The sequence below is a fragment of the Pipistrellus kuhlii genome, unplaced genomic scaffold, assembly GCF_014108245.1.
Source record: "Pipistrellus kuhlii isolate mPipKuh1 unplaced genomic scaffold, mPipKuh1.p scaffold_m20_p_37, whole genome shotgun sequence".
NCBI classification, from domain to species: domain Eukaryota; kingdom Metazoa; phylum Chordata; class Mammalia; order Chiroptera; family Vespertilionidae; genus Pipistrellus; species Pipistrellus kuhlii.
Window position 1 is genome coordinate 4,994,398 of NW_023425537.1, and position 21,877 is coordinate 5,016,274.

The window sequence follows — 21,877 nt, forward strand, 5'->3', positions numbered from 1 at the left end:
TAGGCAAAACGGTGGTGGCTGCGGTGTGGGAGGGCAAGAAATGGCTTCCCGCCGAAACCGGTTTGGCTCAGTGGATAGAGTGTCGGTCTGCAGACTGAAAGGTCCCAGGTTCGATATCGGTCAAGGGCATGTACCTTGGTTGTGGGCACATCCCCAGTAGGGGGTATGCAGGAGGCAGCTAGTCAATGATTCTCTCTCATTGATGTTTCTAGCTATCTATCCCTCTCCCTTCCTCTCTGTGGAAAATCAATAAAATATAGTTGGGGGAAAAAAGAAAAAAGGAATGGCTTCCCTCTGCCATTCATTGTCATGGGGTAGACTCTGGGTTATGAACATGGACTTGGGACCTGGGTTGAGTCCAGGCTCTGACACTTGCTAGCCATGTGACCTTGGGCAAATCTTGCTTAAAGTCACTGTCCCTCACTTTCCTCATTTATAACACCGCCATGAATGGAAATGTAAAATGGTACAGTAGAGCCAGCTGAGAAAACAGTTAGGCAGTTTCTTCAAAAGCCAAACACGAATTTGCCATAGGACCTGGAAATTCCACTTTTAACATGAACACTTATGTCCACACAAAGGCTTGTATGCAAATGTTTATGATGATTATTTCTAGTAACTGAGAAGTGGGAACGACCCGAATGTGAATGGATAAACAAACTGGTATTTCCACACCATGGGACTGCTCAGCAATAAAAGGAGGCGCTACTACAGGCTGCAGCAGGAATGAAGCTCAAAAACATCATGCTTCTGCCCTGGCCAGGTGGCTCAGTTGGTTGAAGTGTCATCCCACACACCAAAAAGGTTGCAGGTTTGATTCCCTGTCAGTGTCTGTTTGGGAGGCAGCCGATCAATGTCTGATGACTCTGACTCACTCTCTCTCTCTCTCTCTCTCTCTCTCTCTGTCTCTCTCTCTCTCCCTAATGAAAAAATATCCTCAGGTGAGGATTAACAAAAATAGATATGTATATACAATATACATAGAATCTTATAAACTTGTTATGGGGATTAAGTAACACAAATTTCTTAAACTTGGGACTGGAATATAGTCAGTACTATAGAAGTTACTTTTTAAAAATATATTTTATTGATTTTTTTACAGAGAGGAAGGAAGAGGGATAGAGACTTAGGAACACCAATGAGATAGAAGCATCTATCAGCTGTCTCCTGGACACCCCCTACTGGGGATGTGCCTGCAACCAAGGTACATGCCCTTGACCGAAATCCAACCTGGAACCCTTCAGTCCCCAGACCGATGCTCTATCCAGTGAGCCAAACCAGCTAGGGCTGTAGAAGTTATTCTTGGGCTGGATTGCTGGGGCCAGTTTCCTGCCATGCCTTCCTCCAGGGAAGGGCAAGTAGGCAGGTGCCTCGCTCTCAAGCTCTTGAACACAGGCCTCTGGGCCCTGGGCCGGGAAGAGCAGGTTTCCAGGTCCCGGGGGCGGAGGGGCGGGGAGAGATACAGAATACGCCTTATTTCGGAGGTGTCTGTTGGAACCCAGCATCTAGCCTTGTCCCTCTTGCTCCTATGGGGAAATAGGGGTTCCGAGAAGGGTGTTGTTGCCTTCTGAGGACGGGGTCGAGTGACCTCTACTGCAGGCAACGGGAATTGCAACAGGGGGCCAGCCCTGTCCCATCGGGTTCCCACCCTCCTGACAGTGCGGGGAGGCAGCGGCTGTTGTCCCCCCTTCACTGACAGGGACATGAAGACTCCAAGCGTCTGGGTGACTTGCCCAGGATTGACAGCTGGGGGCTGGGGGTAGGAACTGGCTCCTCCAGCTCAAGCGCTGTGAAAACCGAGGCGTGATTATTCTCGGTCCTTTCAGCTGGAGAGGGGCACGGATTCCTGCTGTTTGCAAAGTGCTCCTGTGCCACAGAGGACCTTCCCACCCGGGCTACATCCTGGGGCGCCTGCTTCCGGGGGAGGGAAAGGAGGGAACGCGGGGGTGGAGGGAATTCCCTCTTGGGGGAAGGACTCTCAGCAGTAAGGGTCGCTGCTGATAACGCCCCTGCACTCAGAGGTGGGGGCACTGGTGGCTTCTGGCGTGGGAGGAGGAGGAGGCCATGGATCTGTGCTGTCCGGGTTCCTGCAGGGGGCCCCGGCCTTCTCTCCCGGCATCGCAGCTGCAGAGAGGCTGGAGCAGAGTGGGTGGAGGCAGGCGCCCTTCTGCCCCACAAGCAGAACCAGGCGCTGTGTCTCGGTGAGAGTTCTCAGCACAGCAGCCCAGAGCAGCCGTGAAGATCATCATCCTTCTAGGACTGTTCTCTTGGGGGGGGGGGGGTGGGGAGGGGGCAGGGAGCCTTTGGGGCATCTAGGAACCTGAAGTCTAGACCAGCGGGACCCTGGGAACTCCTCGCATGACACCTGGAAACCTGTCAGGGGGTGAGAGTGTTGGGCAACAGAACCGCTTCCTCCCCCATTCCTTAAACTCAAGCCCCGCCCCGAGGCCTGCCTCTGGCCTCTGCAAAGAGCAGCGGGAGGCGAATCGTCCTAATTCCTTTCCATCCGACGTTACTTGCTGAGGCGTAGGAAAACACTGCTTCTGTGGCCATGGCCAGGAGGGACCCTTACAGGAGCCCTCTCCTATCCCAGCCCCAGAAGGAGGTATTTTTGTGGCACCCCTCACCCCCCTTCTCCCCCCTTACTCCAAGCCATCCTGCCAAGCTCTCTTTGTATTTCTGGGGATGGGAGGTGGCCATATTCCGATATCCTGATTTTTATCAAGAAGAAGGTATTCTGGGGAGTATTTATTTCATTCACTTACACGTGTTTATTAAGCACCTATTACGCCTGGGCATGGGTCAAGGCAGTGAGGATGCAGTGGTGATTAAGACTCTCATTTCACCGGAGGCTCTGCAGAAACGAAAGAAGGGTGAGAAATAGACCGCGCTGCGGGGAGGTGGTCCTCCATTATGTTTTTTTTTTTTTTTTTTTTTTTAATTGGGGATTCACTTTTTCTTTGCTTTACTGTTTTTTTTGTGTGTGTGTTTGTTTTTTTTTGGGGTGTCTGTGCATCCCCTCCCTCTGGCCTCTTTCCACCAATTTTTGAAATTCAAGACTCCAGAGGGCAGAGTCGTGGGATCTGAGGGGGGGACTGGAGGTAGCCGCTCGGAATTTGGTCCAGAGGCCGTTCAGAAACTGCAATGAGAGAAATGGAAACAGGTACTGAGAAAGTCTACCGTCTTCCGTGACGTCATAACACCTTCCCCCTCCCCCGAATTTATGTTTTCCTTTGTTCCCCTGGCACCCTCACTCAATTCCTCACTCCTCCCTCAGTGTTTTCTGAACCCCCAGCGTTCTAGGGGCCTGGGGCAGAGAGGCAGGGAGCCTTCTCTGAGGCTGGTACGCCACCATCGCCTCATCCCCTCCTCTCCTCCCACATTGTTTTCCATCTATTCTCGCTCACGTAGCCCCAGGAGGGGAGACGTGAACGTTCCCATGCTACGGATGCGAAGACCGTGACCGCCGAGGGAAAACGCGAATTGCACGGCGACGCCCGAGTGCTCGGGGCGCCTCCCGGCCACGTGCAGCGCGGCGCCGACACCCACCCGCGCACGCTCCGCGGCCTCGCCGGGTCCACGTGTGTCTGTCTGTGCGCGGAATGGGGCCGGGGGCGGGGCCGCGGGGCGGGGCCTGTCTACGTCAGGGCGCTGCCGCCCAATCAGCGGCGCGCTCGCGGCCCCGGCGCTGGTATTGGGGCAGCGAGGGGGCCGTGCTCCAGAACGCGGTCTCCGGAGCCAGCGGGGAAGAAAGGAGCCGAGCGGGCGGAAGGCGCCCTCTCCGCCGCCTGGGCCCGGGCACCGGGTGCCGGGCCCGGGGTCCTTCCCGCCTCCCGCGGCCGCCGGGGGCTTTGTTTCCCCCGCCTCCGCGCGCTCCGGGCTCCCGGAGAGGGGCTCCCGCGGGGGCGGGCTGCCCGGGGATCGCGGCGGCGGCAGGAAGGGCGGCCGACCGACCGCGCAGGGACTCGCGGGGACCCAGGAGTCCGGCCGCCGGGAGGAGGGCCGCGTGAGCGACCGAGGAAGGGGAGCCAGAGCTGCGCGGCCCCGGGGGTGCGGGCCGGGGGCGGCCGTGAGCGGAGACCTCCCCGTCGAGGGGGGGCGATGTTCCCCTCGCCCGCGGGCTCTTCGGGCAGCCGGGGCATCCCGCCGCTCGGACCTGGGCTCCCGCAGCGGGCGCCCCCGCAGGCGGCTCCATGGAGACCCTGTGTCCCGCTCCCCGCCTCGCGGTGCCGGCGTCCCCGCGAGGGTCGCCCTGCTCCGCGGCCCCCAGGAAGCCGCGCCTGGGGAGCCCGCAGTTCTCCCCGCTCTGCCTGCGAGCCCTCGCCTTCTGCGCCCTTGCCAAGCCCCGGGCGTCCCTGCTGGGCCTCGGGCCCGGGGAGCCGGCGCCGCGGGCTCCGTTGCCGCTGGGCCCGCGCGCCTCGCCGCGCCCCGGCCGCCGGGCCCCGGAGGGCCTGAGCACCCCCGCGGGGCAGGCCGGGCGGCCCGGCGCCCCGAGCCCCCCCGCCGGCCAGGATGCCGCCGCCGCCGCCGCAGCGAGCCGGGCCCGCCGCGAGGAGGAAGAGGGCGGAGGCAGCTTCCCGCACCCGGGCGCCCGTTCCGGCCGCTGCCCGGCGCCCCGGAGCCCTCGGGACTCGGCCACCAGCCCCGCCTCGGCCCCGCCTAGACCGGCCCTGGCTCTGGATCCTTCACCTGGGCCCGCCGCCGCCGCCGCCAGCCCGCACCGGGAGCCCGGCCCCACGCCGCCGCCGCCGCCGCCGCCACCTGCGGGCCCTCCCCTCCAGCCCGGGGGGCCGCCCCCGCCCGGCCAAACGGCCGCCGCGCCCGGAGCCCCTCCGCAGGCCGCCCCCGCCGCGCCCGCCGCCGGCCCCTCGACGGCCCACGGGGCCCCGGCCGCGCCCGGCAACCTCCGCCAGGAACACTTCGACCGCCTGATCCGCCGCTCCAAGCTCTGGTGTTACGCAAAGGGCTTCGCCCTGGACACGCCGAGCCTGCGCCGGGGCCCCGACCGGCCCGCGGCCCGAGGGCCCGCCCGGGGCGCCGCCAAGAAGCGCCGGCGGCCCGCGCGCCCCCCGCGCCCGGCGCAGCCCCGCCGCCCGGCGCCCGCGCTCCCCGCCGCCAGCACCTTCCGCCTCCTGGACTGCTTCCCCTGCCCGGCCGCCCTGCTGGTGGGCGAGGACGGGGACCTGGGCCCGGCGGCCTCGCTCCGCCTGCGGGGAGACGCCGCCAAGCCCCCGCCCGCCCACCCGCTGTGGAGGTGGCAGGTGGGGGGCCCCGCCGTCCCCGAGCCCCCCGGCGTCAAGTTCTGGGGGGGCCACCTGGAGGAGGACCTCTGAACGCGGGACCTCTCTGCCAAGAGGGGAAAACGTTGGGGGTCACAGGCAAACTGCGGGCTGGTCTTCTCACGTGTTGCCTCCCCCGTTGACGTGTGATGGGCTGTGTGGTCAGAGGGACCTCAAATGACAGTGATCTTCAAGCGCCTAACTGGTTGGGGTGACACCCCCTCCCCCTCATCCACCCGAGAGGATCTGAAGGCCGGAGTCGGGAGAAGGCTTAAAGGAAGAGTTAACGACGCAGATTCCAGTCTCTCCGCTCTTCCTTCTCGGATCTCTGGGGGGCCGGTGCCTTCACCCCAGAAGGGAGCACGGGACGCTGCACCTGGACGACAAGGCGGAGAGAGATGGAGAGACCTTGGTGATGGACAAACCGGTCGCTGTGGGCCAGCTCGGGGATGAGGGGCCCGAGATGGGGGTGGGGAGGTGATTGGCAGCTCCCCGGGTGACTGGATGCCCCCATCCGCACCAGCTAGGCCTTTAACCCTTGACTCCCCTCAGGCCTTCCCAGCGTCCTGAGCACCGAGAAGCCTTCTTGGGGGGAAGGGGAGCAGCTTGACGATCACCTCGTTTCCTAAGGGCCCCCAAGTCAGGAGACGCCCCTGATTGTTGAGATCCTCGGTCTCAGCCACCAACTTTTCCTCTTCTGTTCGGTTTTCGGGTTTCCTTCGTCAGTTTTCCTGTTTGCTCTCAGTTAATGGGTCAAAGAGGTGTCCCTTGGCCAACCAAACCCCTCCCCCAGTTTGCTCCCCATATTAGATCGCAGGAGAGGCAGGGCCCAGGGACCTCCTCCCCTGCAAAGGGCAGACTTCGCCTGGGGAAGGGGCCAGAGGTTTTCCCAGGGAAAGTAATGGAAGGTGGAAGAAATCAATACAATCAGACCCAACAAGTTGCCTTCTGAGGTCCTCTGCACGGATTTGTGGGTGGGAGGAGGTGGAGGTAGAGGGGAGGCCTGGGTCCCTCTGGACACTAAACTCGGCCTCCTTCAGAGATAGACACTGGAGGGGTGGGGGGGTGGAGGGAAGGCTCTGGGCCCGAACACGAGGGTCACTGGGGTCTGGAGGGGCAGCGTGGGGGTTTGGGTGGGGAGCGGGCTGCGGTACCCTCAGCTGGCCCCTTCCTTCGGCCTTTGGGGAGTTGTCAGGGACCTGATGGATCCGAAGGGGGCAGGGCCAGGGGATTAGTCCTGAGGTCAGAGGTTCTGTTTTGTGGGGGGAGGGGAGAGCACGGCCTGGACCACGCCCTCAGGCTGGGAGGATCCCTTAGGGTTGGAGGGATGGAGGGGCTTTCTCCTCCACCCAGGTGAGGTCGGGGGAGGTGAACTCTCCGTGAGGGTCCACGTGTAGGTGTGAGGGGCACCTGGGGGCCGCGGATCTGCCCAGCCACATGGGGACCCGGGACCTTTCTGTCCACACCAGCGAGTCATGCCCCCTATCCCCACCAAACAGGGTGAGGGAGGAACAATTCTCACATGTGATCCTGGGGAAGGACTTGTCTCCTTTTCTGTGAAAATGCTTTGTAAAAAGTTATTGTTTGCATAGAGCAGATCCTTGATAAATACTGTTTTGGACCACAAAACTTGTGTTCGTGTTTCACACCGTGTCTCTCGGTTACTTTTTTTTTTGCTGGGGGTGAGGGTGGGGGTGGGGTGGTGGGCGTGGGGTGGGCCCTGCTCTCTTTCTCTTCAACATCTGGCCTTTATGAACCCGGCTGACCTCCCCTCCCCCCTCCAGCTGTGCCGTGGGAAGAGGGGGGAGGGCGGGAGGGTGCCTTCCATTCCCGTGCTTGGGGGGATCCCTCGTATCTTGTCCCCCAAGACTGAGGGAGGCAGAGGGGGTGAGGGGAGAGTGTGAAGAAGGGGTGACGCTTGCAAGGACAAATTGAGAAAGGCCGCGTCCTGTTTTGGAGAAGATCCTCGCCTTTAGTTGTGTGGTCCGGGTGAGCTTTGGCCCTTTTGACCAGCCTGCGAGGATGGCGTGAGCTGTGGGCGAAGGAGGAAGGGGTGGTGGGTCATGGGGGGTGGGCCCTTCATTTGGCCTTCCTCCTCCTCCAGTGAACGGAGGAAATCTCAATGGGCAGGGGCAGGGCTGAGGGCGCACCTTTGACTAGACCTGGAACTCCCCTCTTTGCCGAAAGGTTGGATTGGGAGACTCAGGGCTGGAAGCATCCCTGAGCACTTCCTGGTCATTTTACAGATCAGGGAGCGAGCTACACGCATCTCCCAGCGCTGCCAGAACAAATCGCCACACACTCGGCGGCGGCTGCAGGCAGGAGAAATGTTTCCTCCGAGTTCTGGGGGCCGGAGTGTGAAATGGAGCTGCTGGCAGGGCCGCCCTAGGGCCTCTGCGATGGCTCCGGGAGAGCCCCTGCCCGCCTCTGCCGGCTTCCGGGGAGCCGGGGCATCCGTCCACTCCCCAGCTCCTCATGGCCTTCCCCGCTCCTGCCTCTTACACGGGTCCTGTCGCTGGGTTAGGGCCCCTCCGATCACCCAGCCTGAGGTCGTCTTGACCACCCAATGGCATCACATCCCCCGAGGCCCTTGTTTCAAAGGGGGTCACCCTCACAGGTCTGGAGGGAAGGGGGTGAGGACACAGTCATCCCGTTCATGAACCCCCTGCAGACTGCGTCTGCGAAGGAGACTCGCCCACCATTGGTGGAAGGAGAGAACGTGTTTGGGGCTTAGGGCCCGGGTGGAGTGCAGCCTCTCTGGGCAGGGGCCGCAGGTCGCCCTGGATCGGAGCAGCCTGGGGAGAGGGTAGAATGGGACAACTTGCTTTCCCCAGGCTGACCCCAGAGATGCTGGGCCTCCCCTCCCCCAATACCCGCCAGGAAAGGAAGCTCAATCCAATCTCCCCAGGAAGGTCCAAGGAAGCTCGCTCTCCCTCCCCGCTCCCGCCCTGGGTTCCTGGCTGCTCCAGGTCGGGTGTCCCTAACCCCTGTTCCCAGACTTGCCCGCTCCCCACCCTTCCCCCACCCTTCATGTTCCTTCTCTGAGGGTCCAGGCTCGGCCGCTGGCCACCGGGTGTTCTGTGGGCTGTGGAGATCGAGGGTCTTAGCTTCTGTTGGGTCTCTAAGTTCCCTCCCAGGGTCCTCTCTTCCCCTTTCATCTCAGAGGGTCGCTTTATGGGCCTCTATCCTCTCTCTCTCTTTCTTTCTCTCTCTCTCTCTCTCTCTCAAAGTTCTGATTCTTTTTTAAAAAAAGATAGATTTTACACAGAGAGGAAGAGACAGGGATAGAGAACTAGAAACATCGATGAGAGAGAATCATTGACCAGCTGCCTCCTGCACACCCTCCACTGGGGATGTGCCCACAACCAATGTACATGCCCTTGAACAGAATCGAACCTGGGACCTTTCAGTCCACAGACGGATGCCCTATTCACTGAGCCAAACCGGTTTCGGCTGGGCCTCTATCTCTTGGCAGCTGTGGGCCTTGGCCTGCCTCTTTTTATTAGGGTCACCTGCATAGCCCTGAGGGTGAGTGGCTCCTTCAATGTTGTCCCCAGGGCCTTGGGGCCGACCTCACCCTAATCCATCCCTGCTCACCATCACCTCCCTTCTCTTGGGAGGCACAGCCACTGCCCACACACCTTCTGCCTCTCGCCTCTTAAATCTTTCCGGTTTGACTTCTACCTCCTGAAACCACTCTCCCCAACCACAGAGCCAATGGCTGCCTCCTGGCTGCTCTGACCCCGGGTCTCTGCATGAGGTATGGCACTGCTGGACACACACCAAGGTCTCCTGGTTCTCTCTCCAAGGTCCCTTTCTTCTGTGCCTCCCCTTCCGCCTCTGTCCTCAGGAAGCTTTAAAAAGGGGGGAGCCCAATGAGGTCCAGTGGGTGTTTACCCCCCCTCTCTCTCACCCAGGCGATTCCCTTTGTCTTCCTCTCCCAAATCTTCAGCGTGCACCTGCGTGGGTGACTCCCAAGTGACTGTCCCTGTCTCCTCATGCCCGGCCAGCCAGCCCCGCTCCTGAGCTAAGGTCTCATAGCTTCCTGAGCTAAGGTCTCATAGATCCTGGCAGCTCATTCCTCCCCATTAATGACCAAACCGGTTGTCTCCATCCCCTGCCCACACCAACCTCCCTAGTCATGTCTACGTTCTGGTCACAGTTTTGTCTTTCTTCCCATTCCCTCCCCAAGATTCAGCTCCCTGAATCCTCACCCTGTTTCTCATTTGACCCACTGCTATCCCTCCCTCCCTCTCTCATCTTTCTCTCACTAGTGTACTTTATTGATGATGCAGGACAAGGTAGGGCTTCCTACGTCCCTCCCCTTCGTCAGGGAGTCAGAGAAGGAAACTGCAGGTCAGGGGGTTCTCAGCGGGGTGGGGGGCCTGTTTGGGGTGAGGACTCCCCGGTCTCTGAGGGCCTCTCTGCCTCTTGCTGGGGCTGGTGGTCCTTGGAGGCTGTATGGACCATTCCTGTTGCTGTAGCCAAGTTCACTGCCATACCAGGAAATGGCTTGGCAAAGTGGTGGTTGAGGGCAATGCCTGCCCCAGCATCGAAGGTGGAAGAGTGGGTGTCACTGATGATGTTTCGGAAGACAGCTCGGTCCTCAGTGTAGCCCAGGATGCCCTGGAGGGGCCCTCTGACCCCCGTTTCCCCATCTTCTTGATGTCATCACGTTTCTTGCCAGCCCCTCCTGTCTCCTCTCACCACAGCATGGCTCCCAGTGAGCTGAGTCTGGGCGACCGCAGCAGCCACCTAACGAGTTTCTGTGTCTGGTTTTTCTTGATCTCAGATCAGATTGCCTCCTTCCTCAGTGGGGATCCTGACTGCATTGCAGGCCTCCTCCGGAGCCTGTCATTCGGATCCCCCTGTGCGCTGGCCCTAGCTCTCCTCTCTAGCCATCCCTGTTCTTTCACTTCATACTCGGCGTGATCCACCCCCCTGGAAGGCTCCCCCTTCCCCAGCCAGCCAACCCTTTCTCCACCTTCTTCTCCAAAGCCCACTGGAAAGGCCAACGCTTCCAGGAAGCCTTCTTTGATTTCCACGGTGAGATGTGAGCATGCCCCCTCCAGACCCTCTCACTCTTTTATGAAGAAGCCCAGCCCTCTTCGCGCTGGGGGAGGGTGCGAAGAATATGAGCTCAGAGCCACACACTTCCCTCCCGCTCTCCGTGGAGAACCTGGCAGACTAAGTCAGTCTATCTTGGGTCACGACCCTTCTTGTTGTTTTTGCACTTAAGAAATGTGTCTTTATTGTTGAAAGTTTTACAGATGCCCTCTCCTTTCCCCCATGGATCCCCTCCCCTCGGGAATCACCTTTCTGACCTAAGCTTTCATTCCATCGCTTTGGTCTTAACTGAGAGCCACTGACACAAAGATGGCCATTTCGAAATCAGTCCTGAAATCGCAAAGCTTCCTGAGAAGACACTGCCCTGTGCTCAAAGTCCTTCTACGTGTGTTTATATTTTCATTAAGATAAAAAAACAGGGTACTGATGATAATTGTAATTTTTTTTGCACTCCTCTGAGTCATCTTGATTTTCTTTAGGTTTGGGATCCGTGTCCTGTCACAGCAGGCACCTAATTCCTGTCCTATGCAGAGTGCATATTTAAAAAGGCTTAAAGGACCAAGACCGGTCTGGCTCAGTGGATAGAGCGTTGGCCTGAGGACTGAAGGGTCCCAGGTTCGATTCTGGACAAGGGCATGTACATTGGTTGCGGGCACGTCCTCAGTAGGGGGCGTGCAGGAGGCAGCTGATCAATGACTCTCTCTCATCGATGTTTCTGGCTCTCTATCTCTCTCCCTTCTTCTCTGTAAAAAATCAATAAAATAAAAAGGCTTAAAGGACTGCACAGCAGCTTGGCCAGTGGCACTAGCTAAATGCAGTGCCGTAGCTTTCCACTAGGTGGTGCTGTCTGCTAGCACTAGATGGAGGGTGCCAGGTGGCTGGGGAAGGGATTAATTCTTTCCAGCAACTGAGCACTTCCCAGTGCTGGGTTCCTGAGAGATACGTAAGAATGTTCCTTGCGCACAAGAACTTAGGTGCTTTGCATATGTTAATTTGCCTTAATTATGACAGATAGTTATTATTTTATTTATTTTAAAAATATATTTTATTGATTTTTCACAGAGAGAAAGGGAGAGGGATAGAGAGCTAGAAACATCATCGATGAGAGAGAAACATTGACCAGCTGCCTCCTGTACACCCCCTACCGGGGATGTGCCTGCAACCAATGTACATGCCCTTGACTGGAATCGAACCTGGGACCCCTCAGTCCGAAGACCGACGCTCTATCCACTGAGCCAAACCGGTTTCAGCATGACAGCTAGTTATTATTATCCTGCTTAATCGGTGAGGAAATGCAGGTTCAGAGAGGTTAGTTGATTTGCCTGAGATCACACAGCCAGTGGAGAAGCAGAGGAGCTCTGGTCTGTCTGAGTGAGTTTTCCCTTGGTAGCATTTATCATAGCAGACACATACTTGGCACTTTCTCGGAGCCAGACACTGTTCTAAGTGGCTTATGCTTAGTCACTCATCAAATCCTTAGAAGGACTTTATGAGAAAGGTACCATGATTATCCCTATTTTGTGGATAAGGAAACTGCGGCACAGAGAGGTTAAGCTGACACAGCTGCGGAATAGTGCCTTAGAGGTTAGAGTCTGTGCTGTTAATGACCACACAGCGCCCAAGTTTCACCAACCAGCAAAAATCAGTTACCAGCCGGAGGTAGCCCCCAGTACTTGGAGGTCACAGAGCTCTGTGCCAGAGACACAAAGACAAGCGCCTGTGTCCGAGAGACATTTATTTTATTAATATATATATATTGATTTCAGAGAGGGAGAGGGAGATAGAAGCATCAATGATGAGAGAGAATCATTGATTGGCTGCCTCCTGTATGCCCCCTACTGGGGATCGAGCCCACAACCTGGATGTGCCGTTGGCCGGAATTGAACCTGGGACCCTTCAATGTGCAGTCTGATGCTCTATCCACTGAGCCAAACCGGCTAGGGCCCAAGAGACCTTCAGTTGCATGGGAAAAGCGGTCCATGCAGTTGTCTCCTTCGGGTATGGACTCTCCATAGGTGTGTTGGGTGACTCCAACTGAGTGGCTCACCCTCTCTGGGCTTCTGTATTTCAGGGAACTCTGTAGCAGGAAGTGACTCTCAGACACAGAAATTGGTAATCCATGATGATTTATTGCAAAAATTACAGCATTAAAAAAAATAGCCATGACTTTTTTTTAGAGAACACAAAAAGCTTGATTAATGTTTACCCTGGCACATACCTGTGTGATCACCACCCAGGTGGAGGTAAGCCTCACGGTCAGCTTTATGCATAGAGCTGTGTGTCACTTTTTTTTTTCTCTAATCCTCACCTGAGAATATTTTTTCCATTAATTTAAAAATATATATTTTATTGATTTTTTACAGAGAGGAAGGAAGAGGGATAGAGAGCTAGACATCGATCAGCTGCCTCCTGCACACCCCCTACTGGGGATGTGCCCACAATCAAGGTACATGCCCTTGACCAGAATCAAACCTGGGACCTTTCAGTCCGCAGGCTGATGCTCTATCCACTGAGTCAGAAAGGAAGGGAGAGTGGGAGATAGAAACATCATCCATGAGAAAGAACCATGGATTGGCCGCCTCCTGCACGCCCCCTAGTGGGTATCAAGCCCGCGACTCAGACATGTGCCCTTGACCAGAATGGAACCCTGAACCCTTCAGTCTGAAGGCTGATGCTCTATCCACTGAGCCAAACCAGCCAGGGCTCCATTGATTTTTAAAGAGAGTGAAGGGAAGAGGAGAGACAGAGAGAGAAGCATCTATGTTAGAGAGACACGTTGATTGGTTGCCTCCGGCAATTGAGGTATGTACCCTTGACCTGAATCGAACCCATGACCGACCCTTCAGTCTGCAGGCCGGCGCTCTAACCACTGAGCAACCGGCTAGGGTCATGTGGCACAGTTTTAAAGGAATGGGGAGGGGCAGTGAAGAGAGGGGAGAGCGTTAACATCTACTCAAGCATGAACTGTCCTGGACAATGGGCTAAGGGCTAGAGGTAAGAAATGACCAAAACCCTATATTTCTCTCCCAAAGCTCCCAGCTTGGGACGGGAGAGAGACCAGGGGGCGGCAGAGACCAGCGAGGCTGCGGGAACAGTGGGGCCTGTGGGAGGCGCATGGGGCTGAGGGAGGACTCCCGGAGGAGGAGATAGCTGAGTTGAGTCTGGAAGGGTACACAGGAGCTCACTAAGGGATGAAGGCCCAGGAGGTGCTGAGGGCAGAGAGGGCACAGCCAGGCACTGTCGCTGAGTGCGTGGCCTCACGCAGCTCCCATCGCCGGAAGCACGGGTGCACGCGAGGAGGATGAGGCAGAGAGAGGCCAGATTACAGAAGGCCTTGTTTACCGGCGTAAGGAGTTTATCCCGAGCCCCTGAGGGGTGACCCAGCCAGACCATGGTGGCCATACATTGTTTGTTCAATAAATATTAATGGAGGCCCTACTATGTGCTGGGCCTTGTGGCAGGCACTGAGCGAGAATGGTGAGCAACACAGGTGGGGCCTGGCCCTCTGGAGCTTGCAGTGCGTGGGGGATGGGCATTGAGCATCATGCAGCTGAAGCAGTGCCGGGACGCAGAGGCGTGCCAGGCCTGCGGGCTGTACCAGGAGCATCTGACGGGGCAGGGAGAGGGGAGGGAAGAGTGTCCGAGGCAGAGGGGACGGTGTGGCTAAGGGTCCTGGTGCTGAGGGGAGCTGGAGGAAGGGGCATCGAAAAGCCGAGTGTGGTGGAGCCTGGAGTCACGGAGAGACGCTGGGCAGGGGCAGGGGATGGGCCAGTCTTGCAGGGCCTTGCGGCAAGGCAAGGGTTTGGGCTGGTTCTGGTTCTGACAGCACCGGAAGCCAGCCGTGAGCGGGCTGTGCCGGCCAGAGTTTTTCGGAGAGGTCGGTGTGGCCTCTGTGTGGACGGCTGGACAAAGGCGGAGGAGGGGAGCTGGTGAGCGGGCCACTGTCAGTCCCAGCAAGAGAGGAGGGTGGCCTGCGGGGGAGGAGGGGGAGGGGTGGGGCCGCAGCTGTGGAGGGAAGGGGGTGCAGGTCCAGTTGGCCAGCGGTGTGAGGGGGAGACCCGGGGGTGAGGGGGAGGGTAAGCCTTGGGCCTCTGGCTGTAGACACTGGGGTGGGGCACCCGTGGGAGCCAGCCTCTCGATGTGTCTCTCTCACATAGCTGTTTACCTGTCTCCCCCCCTCCCTTTCACTCTCTCTAAAAATCAACGGAAAGACATCCTCGGGTGAGGATTAACAAGAAAAGAAAGCGAAGGAAAACACAGTGGGGAGCAGTGCTGAGTGTTGCACGAAGATCAGGTACAATAAGGGGTGAAGGAGGCCCCCTGGCCTTGGCACCTCGGAGGTCACTGGGGGGGGGGAGGGGGGAGGCACAGCCCACGCAGGCCCCTCTTTTGAGGAGCTTGGGCACGAAGGGAAGAAATGGGGACGGTCTAGAGGGGACTCAGGATCGAGCGTGATCGCGGTGGGGCTGGGGCAGAGCGGGGACCGATGGGGGACCTGGGAAAGGACGAGGGAGGGGGGAGGCCCATGTGGAGGGGCAGGGGCCGGGCCCCGGGTGGACACGGGGGAACATGTGTGTTCACCAGCACACACACAGGGAGTATGCCTGACTCCCACGCAGGCAGGGAGCAGAGGAGCGGGAGACAGGTGTGCGGGCAGCTGTGGGAGGGGGGAGGAGTACTTCCTAGGGAGCACCCATGCTCTGAGGAGCGGGGGCCTGGGGAGGGGAGAGAGTGGGGGAGGGGACCGAGGGGCTGGGAGAAACAGGCTCAGAGAAGGAATCTGCTAGCCACAGGGAGACCGCTGGAAGCCCGGCTGGTGGGGCACCAGACCTCCCCGGTGTGCGGCTTTTCCCAGCTGAGCCGGCCGCGGGGATCTAGGCACAAGGCCGGCAGGTAGGTGGGCCCAGGGCCTTGCAGGCAGCGGAAGCCAAGGACCAGGAGTAAAGGTATGAGCTGAGGGTCCAGGGGTTGGCCGGGGGAGGAAGTGGAAGACATGCGGGGGGCTTGGGGGGAGTAGGGAGGCGGGGGGCAAGAACTCAGTAGAAAATGGAGAAGGGTGAGGGAGGCTGTGGCGGTTGCGATGGACAGACAGGTGGACGGAAGGAGGCAGGTCCTGGACAGAGGGAGGCAGGCCAATGGAGGCTGCCTTCCCAGTGCTGGGACCCCAAGGCTCCCCGGGGGGAACGCAGGACTTGGGCTGGACAGACAGCTGGGGGTCAAGAGCAGTCTTTGGAACAGGAGTGTGGGCAGGAAGCCGGCGACAGGGGCCTTCCCTGAGCGGCTTCCTGCGTGGGCTGTTGGGAGGGGAGGGAGCGGTCCCCTCCGTCCACCATGGGGACAGGGACAGGCAGAACAGACAGCGGTCGCTTACGTTTGCGGCCTTGAGCTTGACCATTGCAAAGGCTTTCCTGTTCCCTCCCTGTGCAATCACAGAGAGGCACTGAGCAGGGCCCTGCTCTGGAGGGTGGGGATCTGGAGCTGGAGCTGGAGACAGCGTGGGGAGGCGCCGTGGGGAGTTGTGTCTGTGGCTCATGAAGACCTGTATGCCTGCCTACATGTGTCCATGGTCCTATGAGTAATGGAGCCGTGTGTGTGTGTGTGTGTGTGTGTGTGTGTGTGTGTTGGGGGGGCAGTCCCTAGCGTGTTCCTGAGTTGGGGGGGTGTCTCTGAGTGTGCACGCCTGTGTTTGGGAGAGCACGCGATCAGTTCCTGCATCAGGCTATCCCAGGGCAGCGAGCGCGCACCCCTCGGCTGTGCCTGGCTCCGTGTCTGTCGAGGACTGTGTGAGGATGTGTCCCCTCCGCACTGAGCCGGAAACTAGGTCAGCATGCAGGAGGCAGCGGAGTCTGGGATCGATTTCCAGCAGTAATGGGCTGGATGGGGAGGTGGCGGGGCGGAGGACGGGGAGGGAGCGGGGAGAGGTACGCTGGGACCTGGGAGCGTCTTCCTGACACCTGCTCTGGAGGAGCAAGCTCCAAAAAGAGTGGGCGGGAGGAGGAGACAGCGGGGGTGGGGGGGGTGGGAGGTGGGGGGGGAAGGTGTTGGGGTGTCCTGGCCTGGGGGTCGTGGGGTTGGGGGCCAGAGGGTGCACAGAACAGCCCCTTGGGGCTTTGGTCAAGAGAAATTCCTCTTTTCCCCTTGTTCAAAAGTCTGGTGTCCCTCCGGCCTGACGCCATCAGATCTGCTGTAGCACGTTCCCATAGCAACACCGTCCCTCCGCCCCTTCCCTGTCACCTTGACTGGGCAGCAAAGAGAAGCTGCAGGCAGACCCTGAGTAGCCGCTCCCGGGTGGGGCCTGGGACTGAGGGGAAAGGAGGGCTCGATTTAGCTAAGAAAACGATGAGAACGTCTGTCTCCAGATGCTGACGGGTCTCCTCGGGGGGGGGGGGGGGGGGACCTGCATGGCTGCGTCCTTCCCCCGGGGAAGGTCACAGGAGGGCCCTGTCCCAGGCCAGAGAGTGAGAACCCCATTCCTCTGGGGCCCGAGTCTCCCAACCAAGGAGATGCTGCTTTGTCTGTTCCTCCGCCCTCGAGCTGGATAGCCCTCCATCCGGGGTCCCTAACCACTAACCCACAACTCCCCAAGGCTTCCTGAGATGATGGGAGCAGGGAGTCTGAATGCCAGGGCCTGGATGGGGCTGCGGACCCTCCCTATGCCAGGCCTGCCTCCACCTTCTCGCTTCCTCCTCCATCTGAGCTGTCGCAGCAGCAGCAGCTTCTCTCTCACACCTCCCAGCAGCGCCCAGCCAAGTCCCGCTGGGCCCACGCACAGGCCCAGCGCCGCCTGCAGCATCTTGGCTCCTGCCCCCACTCCTCAGCCTCCTCCGGCCCCTCCCGCTCTGTCTTCCAGATCCTGGAGGTCCGTGGAGAGCTCCCGCTCTGTCCGTCCACCTGCATCCTTCTGCGCTCGGGGCACATCCGCCCGTGCCCCGGGAGCTCCCTGCCACCCTGGGTCCGCGTGGGCACCCCCTTAGTCCTTCGTGGGTTCCAAGTCAGCCAGAGCCTGTGGCCAGTGTGGGCTCTCTCTCCATCTGGCTCCTGTGGGCTCCACGCTAGACAGTTCCAGGCCCCTGGCCTCCATGCCATCCCAGGCCCCGGGGGCTCCCGGCGGCCGGGAGCCCGTGGACTCTGCGGTGGGAGCCGGACGCTGGGCTGGGAGTGCCGCATCTGTCTGCACCCAGGGTGCCGAGTGGCTCCAAGTCCTCCACCTGCTGGGCAGCATCGTCAGACACCCTCTCCATCAGCACCCTGGGGCCCTCAGGACTCTGGTGACTGCTTTTCTTTCTTTTTTATTTTTTTAAAAGCATTTTTTTTAATTGATTTTTTTACAGAGAGGAAGGGAGAGGGATAAGAGTTAGAAGCATCACCTTAACCAGTTTGGCTCAGTGGACAAAGCTTTAGCCTGCGGACGGAAAGGTCCCAGGTTCAATTCTGATCAAGGGCATGTACCTTGATTGCAGGCACATCTCTGGTAGGGGGTGTGCAGGAGGCAGCTGATCGATGTTTCAAACTCTCTATCTCTCTCCCTTCCTTTCTGTAAAAAGTCAATAAAATATATATTTTAAAAAAAAAGAGTTAGAAACATCAATGAGAGAGAAACATCAATCAGCTGCCTCCTGCACAGCCCCCACTGGGGATGTACCTCCAACCAAGGTACATGCCCTTGACTGGAATAAAACCTGGGACCTTTCAGTCTGCAGGCCGATGGTCTATCCACTGAGCTACACCGGTCAGGGCGTGACTGCTTTTCTATCTGAGCCAAAGTGAGCTCCGTGTTGCTCTGGCTCCTTCTAGACCACGCTGCATGGCTGGGCTTGGTGGACAGCAGCACTGGCGTCCCCTGGGACTTGCCAGAGATGCAGGGTCCCAGGCCTCCCCCACCTGGATCAGAGCGGCCTGCGCTGCGAGGAGACCCTCGTGACTTGCGTGCACGTTAGCGTTTGAACCATGTCAGCTTCATGCCAATCTGGATCAAGGCAGAACCACACGGAGTCAATGCCGTGTGAGCTCCATGGCACCCAGGACAACCTGGGCGCCTGTGAAGGAGCCGGCAGCACCCATGGGCGTTGAGGACGGTCCCTGTGACTCCCCAGGCCTCTGCCTCCTCCTCTCTCGCCTTCCTCTTCTCCCGCCCTGAGGCCTTGCTTCTAACCAGCTTCCTTCTCCAAGTCCGAAGGCCCAGTCTCCGGCCCTGACTCCCTCCACCCAGAGCCCAGCACAAAAGGCTTTTGTCATCCCTCATCCTGAGCTCTCTGTTTTGGGGAGTCTCCTGACCCTCCTCCTCCCCACCCCCCCAGCCTCCAGCCGACCTCAGGCCACCCCAGCTGGGCGGCTGCGTCGGTAGTTTTCCATCCCTGCTGCTCTCTGCCTCATCCGCACGCTGCGCAGATAGATCCGAAGCCTCTGTCTATATATACCTCCCCCCTCCCACCCCCGGGCGGTGTGTGTCTGCTCTGCCAGGCTGTGGTCGTGCAGTCTGTCGCTCGTTAAGGCACTGTCTCGGATTTGCATGTTTAATATTTTCTCCAGGAAGCGCTCCTGGCTGGGCTCTGGGAGGCGGTGTGAATCCGACAGAATGTCAGGCCCCGGAACGGTTGCTCACGGGGCATGGCAGGCGGCAGCGGCGGCGGTGGGGACTGGAGAACAGCCATGCGGGTTCCCGGCTGCCTGTCTGGCTTCGGCATGGGGTGGGGTGGGAGGGGGGAGGACAGAGCGGCCATCAGCACCCCCAGCCTGCACGGGGAGCCCCGCTTCCCTGGGACACACGGCCATGTGCAGGGCGAACTCTGATTTGAACTTGGTTGGGTTTTAGGTTCAGCGGCTCCTCCAGGCCTCGGTCATCTCAGTGTCCGGGGGTTTTCCAGAGGGAAGAAGCCCCTGGCTCGGCAAGGAACCCCGATCCAGGACAAACCACAGGGGAGGACAGGCTGGGAGGGAGGGGTGGGCAGAGCAGTGGGTCCGGCTGGGGCTGTCTGACCTTGGGCTGTCATTGAGCTCTCCAGTCTCCCGTGAGTGACAGGAGAGGATCATTAGCATCCTCCCTCCCGCCCCGCTCGGGAGAGACCTGGGTGAGCGGTACCGAGTATTAAAGGCAATCTCTTCTGTTCCCAGATATTTGTAAAGGGTTTAGCAGGCAGGAGGGGGAAAGGAGGGGGGAGGAAGAGGCTCTGGCTCAAGGGCAGATGGAAAAATCGGGAGATGGAAGTGGGGGAGGGGAGCGCAGGCAGACACAGGCCTTTCATTCTGACCCTTAGGAGGCATGAAGTGCCTGATTGTGCCCGGGGCCAGGGGGTCCCGCGGGGCCGGGAGGTTGCGGGGAGAAGGGAGAGCCTGCTCCATCCCCTTGGGAACAAGATCCCCACACATTGTGCTGTTGCCTGGCAGGGCTCGGACAGGACAGAAAGGGCCTCTTAGAGAAGGCGGGACAGGGCACGGCCCCGCCCTGCTCCCCGGCCCTTGCCAAGCTTCAGCGCCTGGAGGTTCATCTGTCGGGGATTGAGCCCCATGAGGGGCAGAGGACAGGGAGGGGTGTGGGGGGAAGGGTGGTGTGACTGTCCCTCAGCCTGGAAACCCTCCTGCCTGGTCCAGCAGCCCCCAAAGCCTCCTCCCCTGGTACACGCTGGGAAGTCCTTCGTGGGGCCCTGCCTCACCCCTTCCTGCTGCAGCCACAGGGCATTCCTCTCGGTTCTGCTCTTTGGGCGGGTGAGGCCGTCAGTCCTGGGGTTTCCTGCCTTTTCTTCGGAGCCTGGAGGCCTGGTCTTTCTCTGAGGCCATTGGCCTGCCCTCGTTCAGAAAGGGCTTGGTCTCTGTGTAAAGCACCGCCTTCCTGGGGGCACCCCCGTCACCCACCCTGTAGTGAGGAGCTGGGAGGGAGCTGAAAGGTGGGCACCAAAGCGGAGCCATTTTAGGTGCCGGGAGCCAGCCCTCTGCTCTTTTCTTAAACATAGTTTTATTGATTTCAGAAAGGAAGGGAGAGGGAGGGAGGGAGAGAGAAACATCAATGAGAGAGAATCATTGATTGGCTACCTCCCGCACGCCCTACGCTGGGAATGGAGCCCACAACCCGGGCATGTGCCGTGACCGGGAATCGAACCATGACCTCCTGGTTCATAGGTTGACGTTCAGTCACCAAGCCATGCCAGCTGGCCGGGCCAGCCCTCTGCTCTTCACAATGCCCCCCATCGAGTCAGCGGTTTGCAAACACCTTTTCCGCTTGGGACAAGGACATCCTGCAGAAGCAGAGGGACACAAGCCTCAGAAAAGTCCAGCGCCTGCGTTCCTCCTCTAGCTTCTCCGAAGCCCCCTGCCCCTCCAGTGCTCCGCGCCCCCACCAGGGGCTTCTGAAGGCCCCGCAGGACTCCCAGCGTTTGGCAGCGCCCAGTGAGAAAAACACTCATCTTCAGAATCCCGTTTCTCAACTCCTGGAAGCTGCCCATCAAAGGGCCTGGGCGCAGGCAGAGAGAGGAGCGTGAGTGACAGTCCGCAGGTGACAACTGGAGGACAAAGGAAGAAGAAGTCCAATGATGCGGAAGAGCAGACATGGAGCCTGCCGGGCTCGAGGCAGGGACCATTTAGTTTGGGGGTGACCTTGATTGCTCCTCAGAATCTCTGGGGGCCACGCTGAGTAACAGCTGGTGCTCAGAGCGGAGGCTGGGGTGCAGGGAAGGCCATGTTTGGTGGGGAGGAATCAGGGGAGAGGTGTCAGAAGGACGGCCCTCCACCGAGGTGAACGAGGTGAACGTACAGAAACAGGGAGCAACATGGGTTCCTGAAGGCGAGCCTGGAGCCCACGAGGGTGTGGACTCTCTCCAGGAGCTTCGAGCTGCAGAGTCCTGAGCACTGGTTCTCAGCTGCGTGATGTTGGCTCCCTCGCCCACACCCCAGGGGACATCTGGCGATATCAGGGGACGGTTTTTGGTTGTTACAGTGCGGGAGGGGGCGCTCCTGGCCTCTATGGATAAGGACCAGGGATGCCGCCAACCATCCTGCCACACAGGGGACGGCCCCCTCAGCGTGGCCCCGCACCGATGTCAATAGTGCTGAGGCGGGAAAACTCGGCTGGACTCTAGAGAACACCGGAGGCTTTACTGTATCTATTTATCTCCCCCGCTGGAGTATGTTCCCGGAAATCAGAAAGAACGCGTCTTCTACTTGTCTGCTTCGTCTGCCACTGGTCACTGTACAAGTATCTGTCAGACGAACGCTGATTCAGGGACTCACCTGGACATGGTGGGCCCCACGCTCCTCCCTGTCCCGAGCCCGGTTTGCCTTGGGGAAGAGGCACAAGCTCCGTCTCCAGTTTAGTTCAGAGATCCTGACCCTGGGCGACCCCTGGAGAAAGCTGAGGAGGGCTCCCCCTAAAGTGCCTGAGCTGTCGACTCAAAAAGAACAGTTGCTCATCCACAGCGCAATTTGCATACCATTTGCATGCTTCTTTGAATATAATTTGCATGTTGCTCCTTTAAAGTCAAAGGCACACATCCCCCCTCCCCTGCCTTTTCCACCTCTGCCCCTTTTCTCTTTCTTGTCTC

At 59.2% G+C, this 21,877-nt stretch overlaps 1 protein-coding gene across 1 annotated transcript; it reads left to right on the top strand.

Moving 5' to 3' along the window:
• Positions 1-3,697: 3,697 nt before the first annotated feature.
• LOC118702071 (elongin BC and polycomb repressive complex 2 associated protein) lies at positions 3,698-6,908 on the top strand. Its single transcript, XM_036407680.2, has one exon. It carries the CDS (start codon positions 4,194-4,196, stop codon positions 5,331-5,333), a length of 1,140 nt encoding a protein of 379 aa, XP_036263573.1. The 5' UTR covers positions 3,698-4,193; the 3' UTR covers positions 5,334-6,908.
• The last annotated feature ends 14,969 nt before the right edge of the window (positions 6,909-21,877 follow it).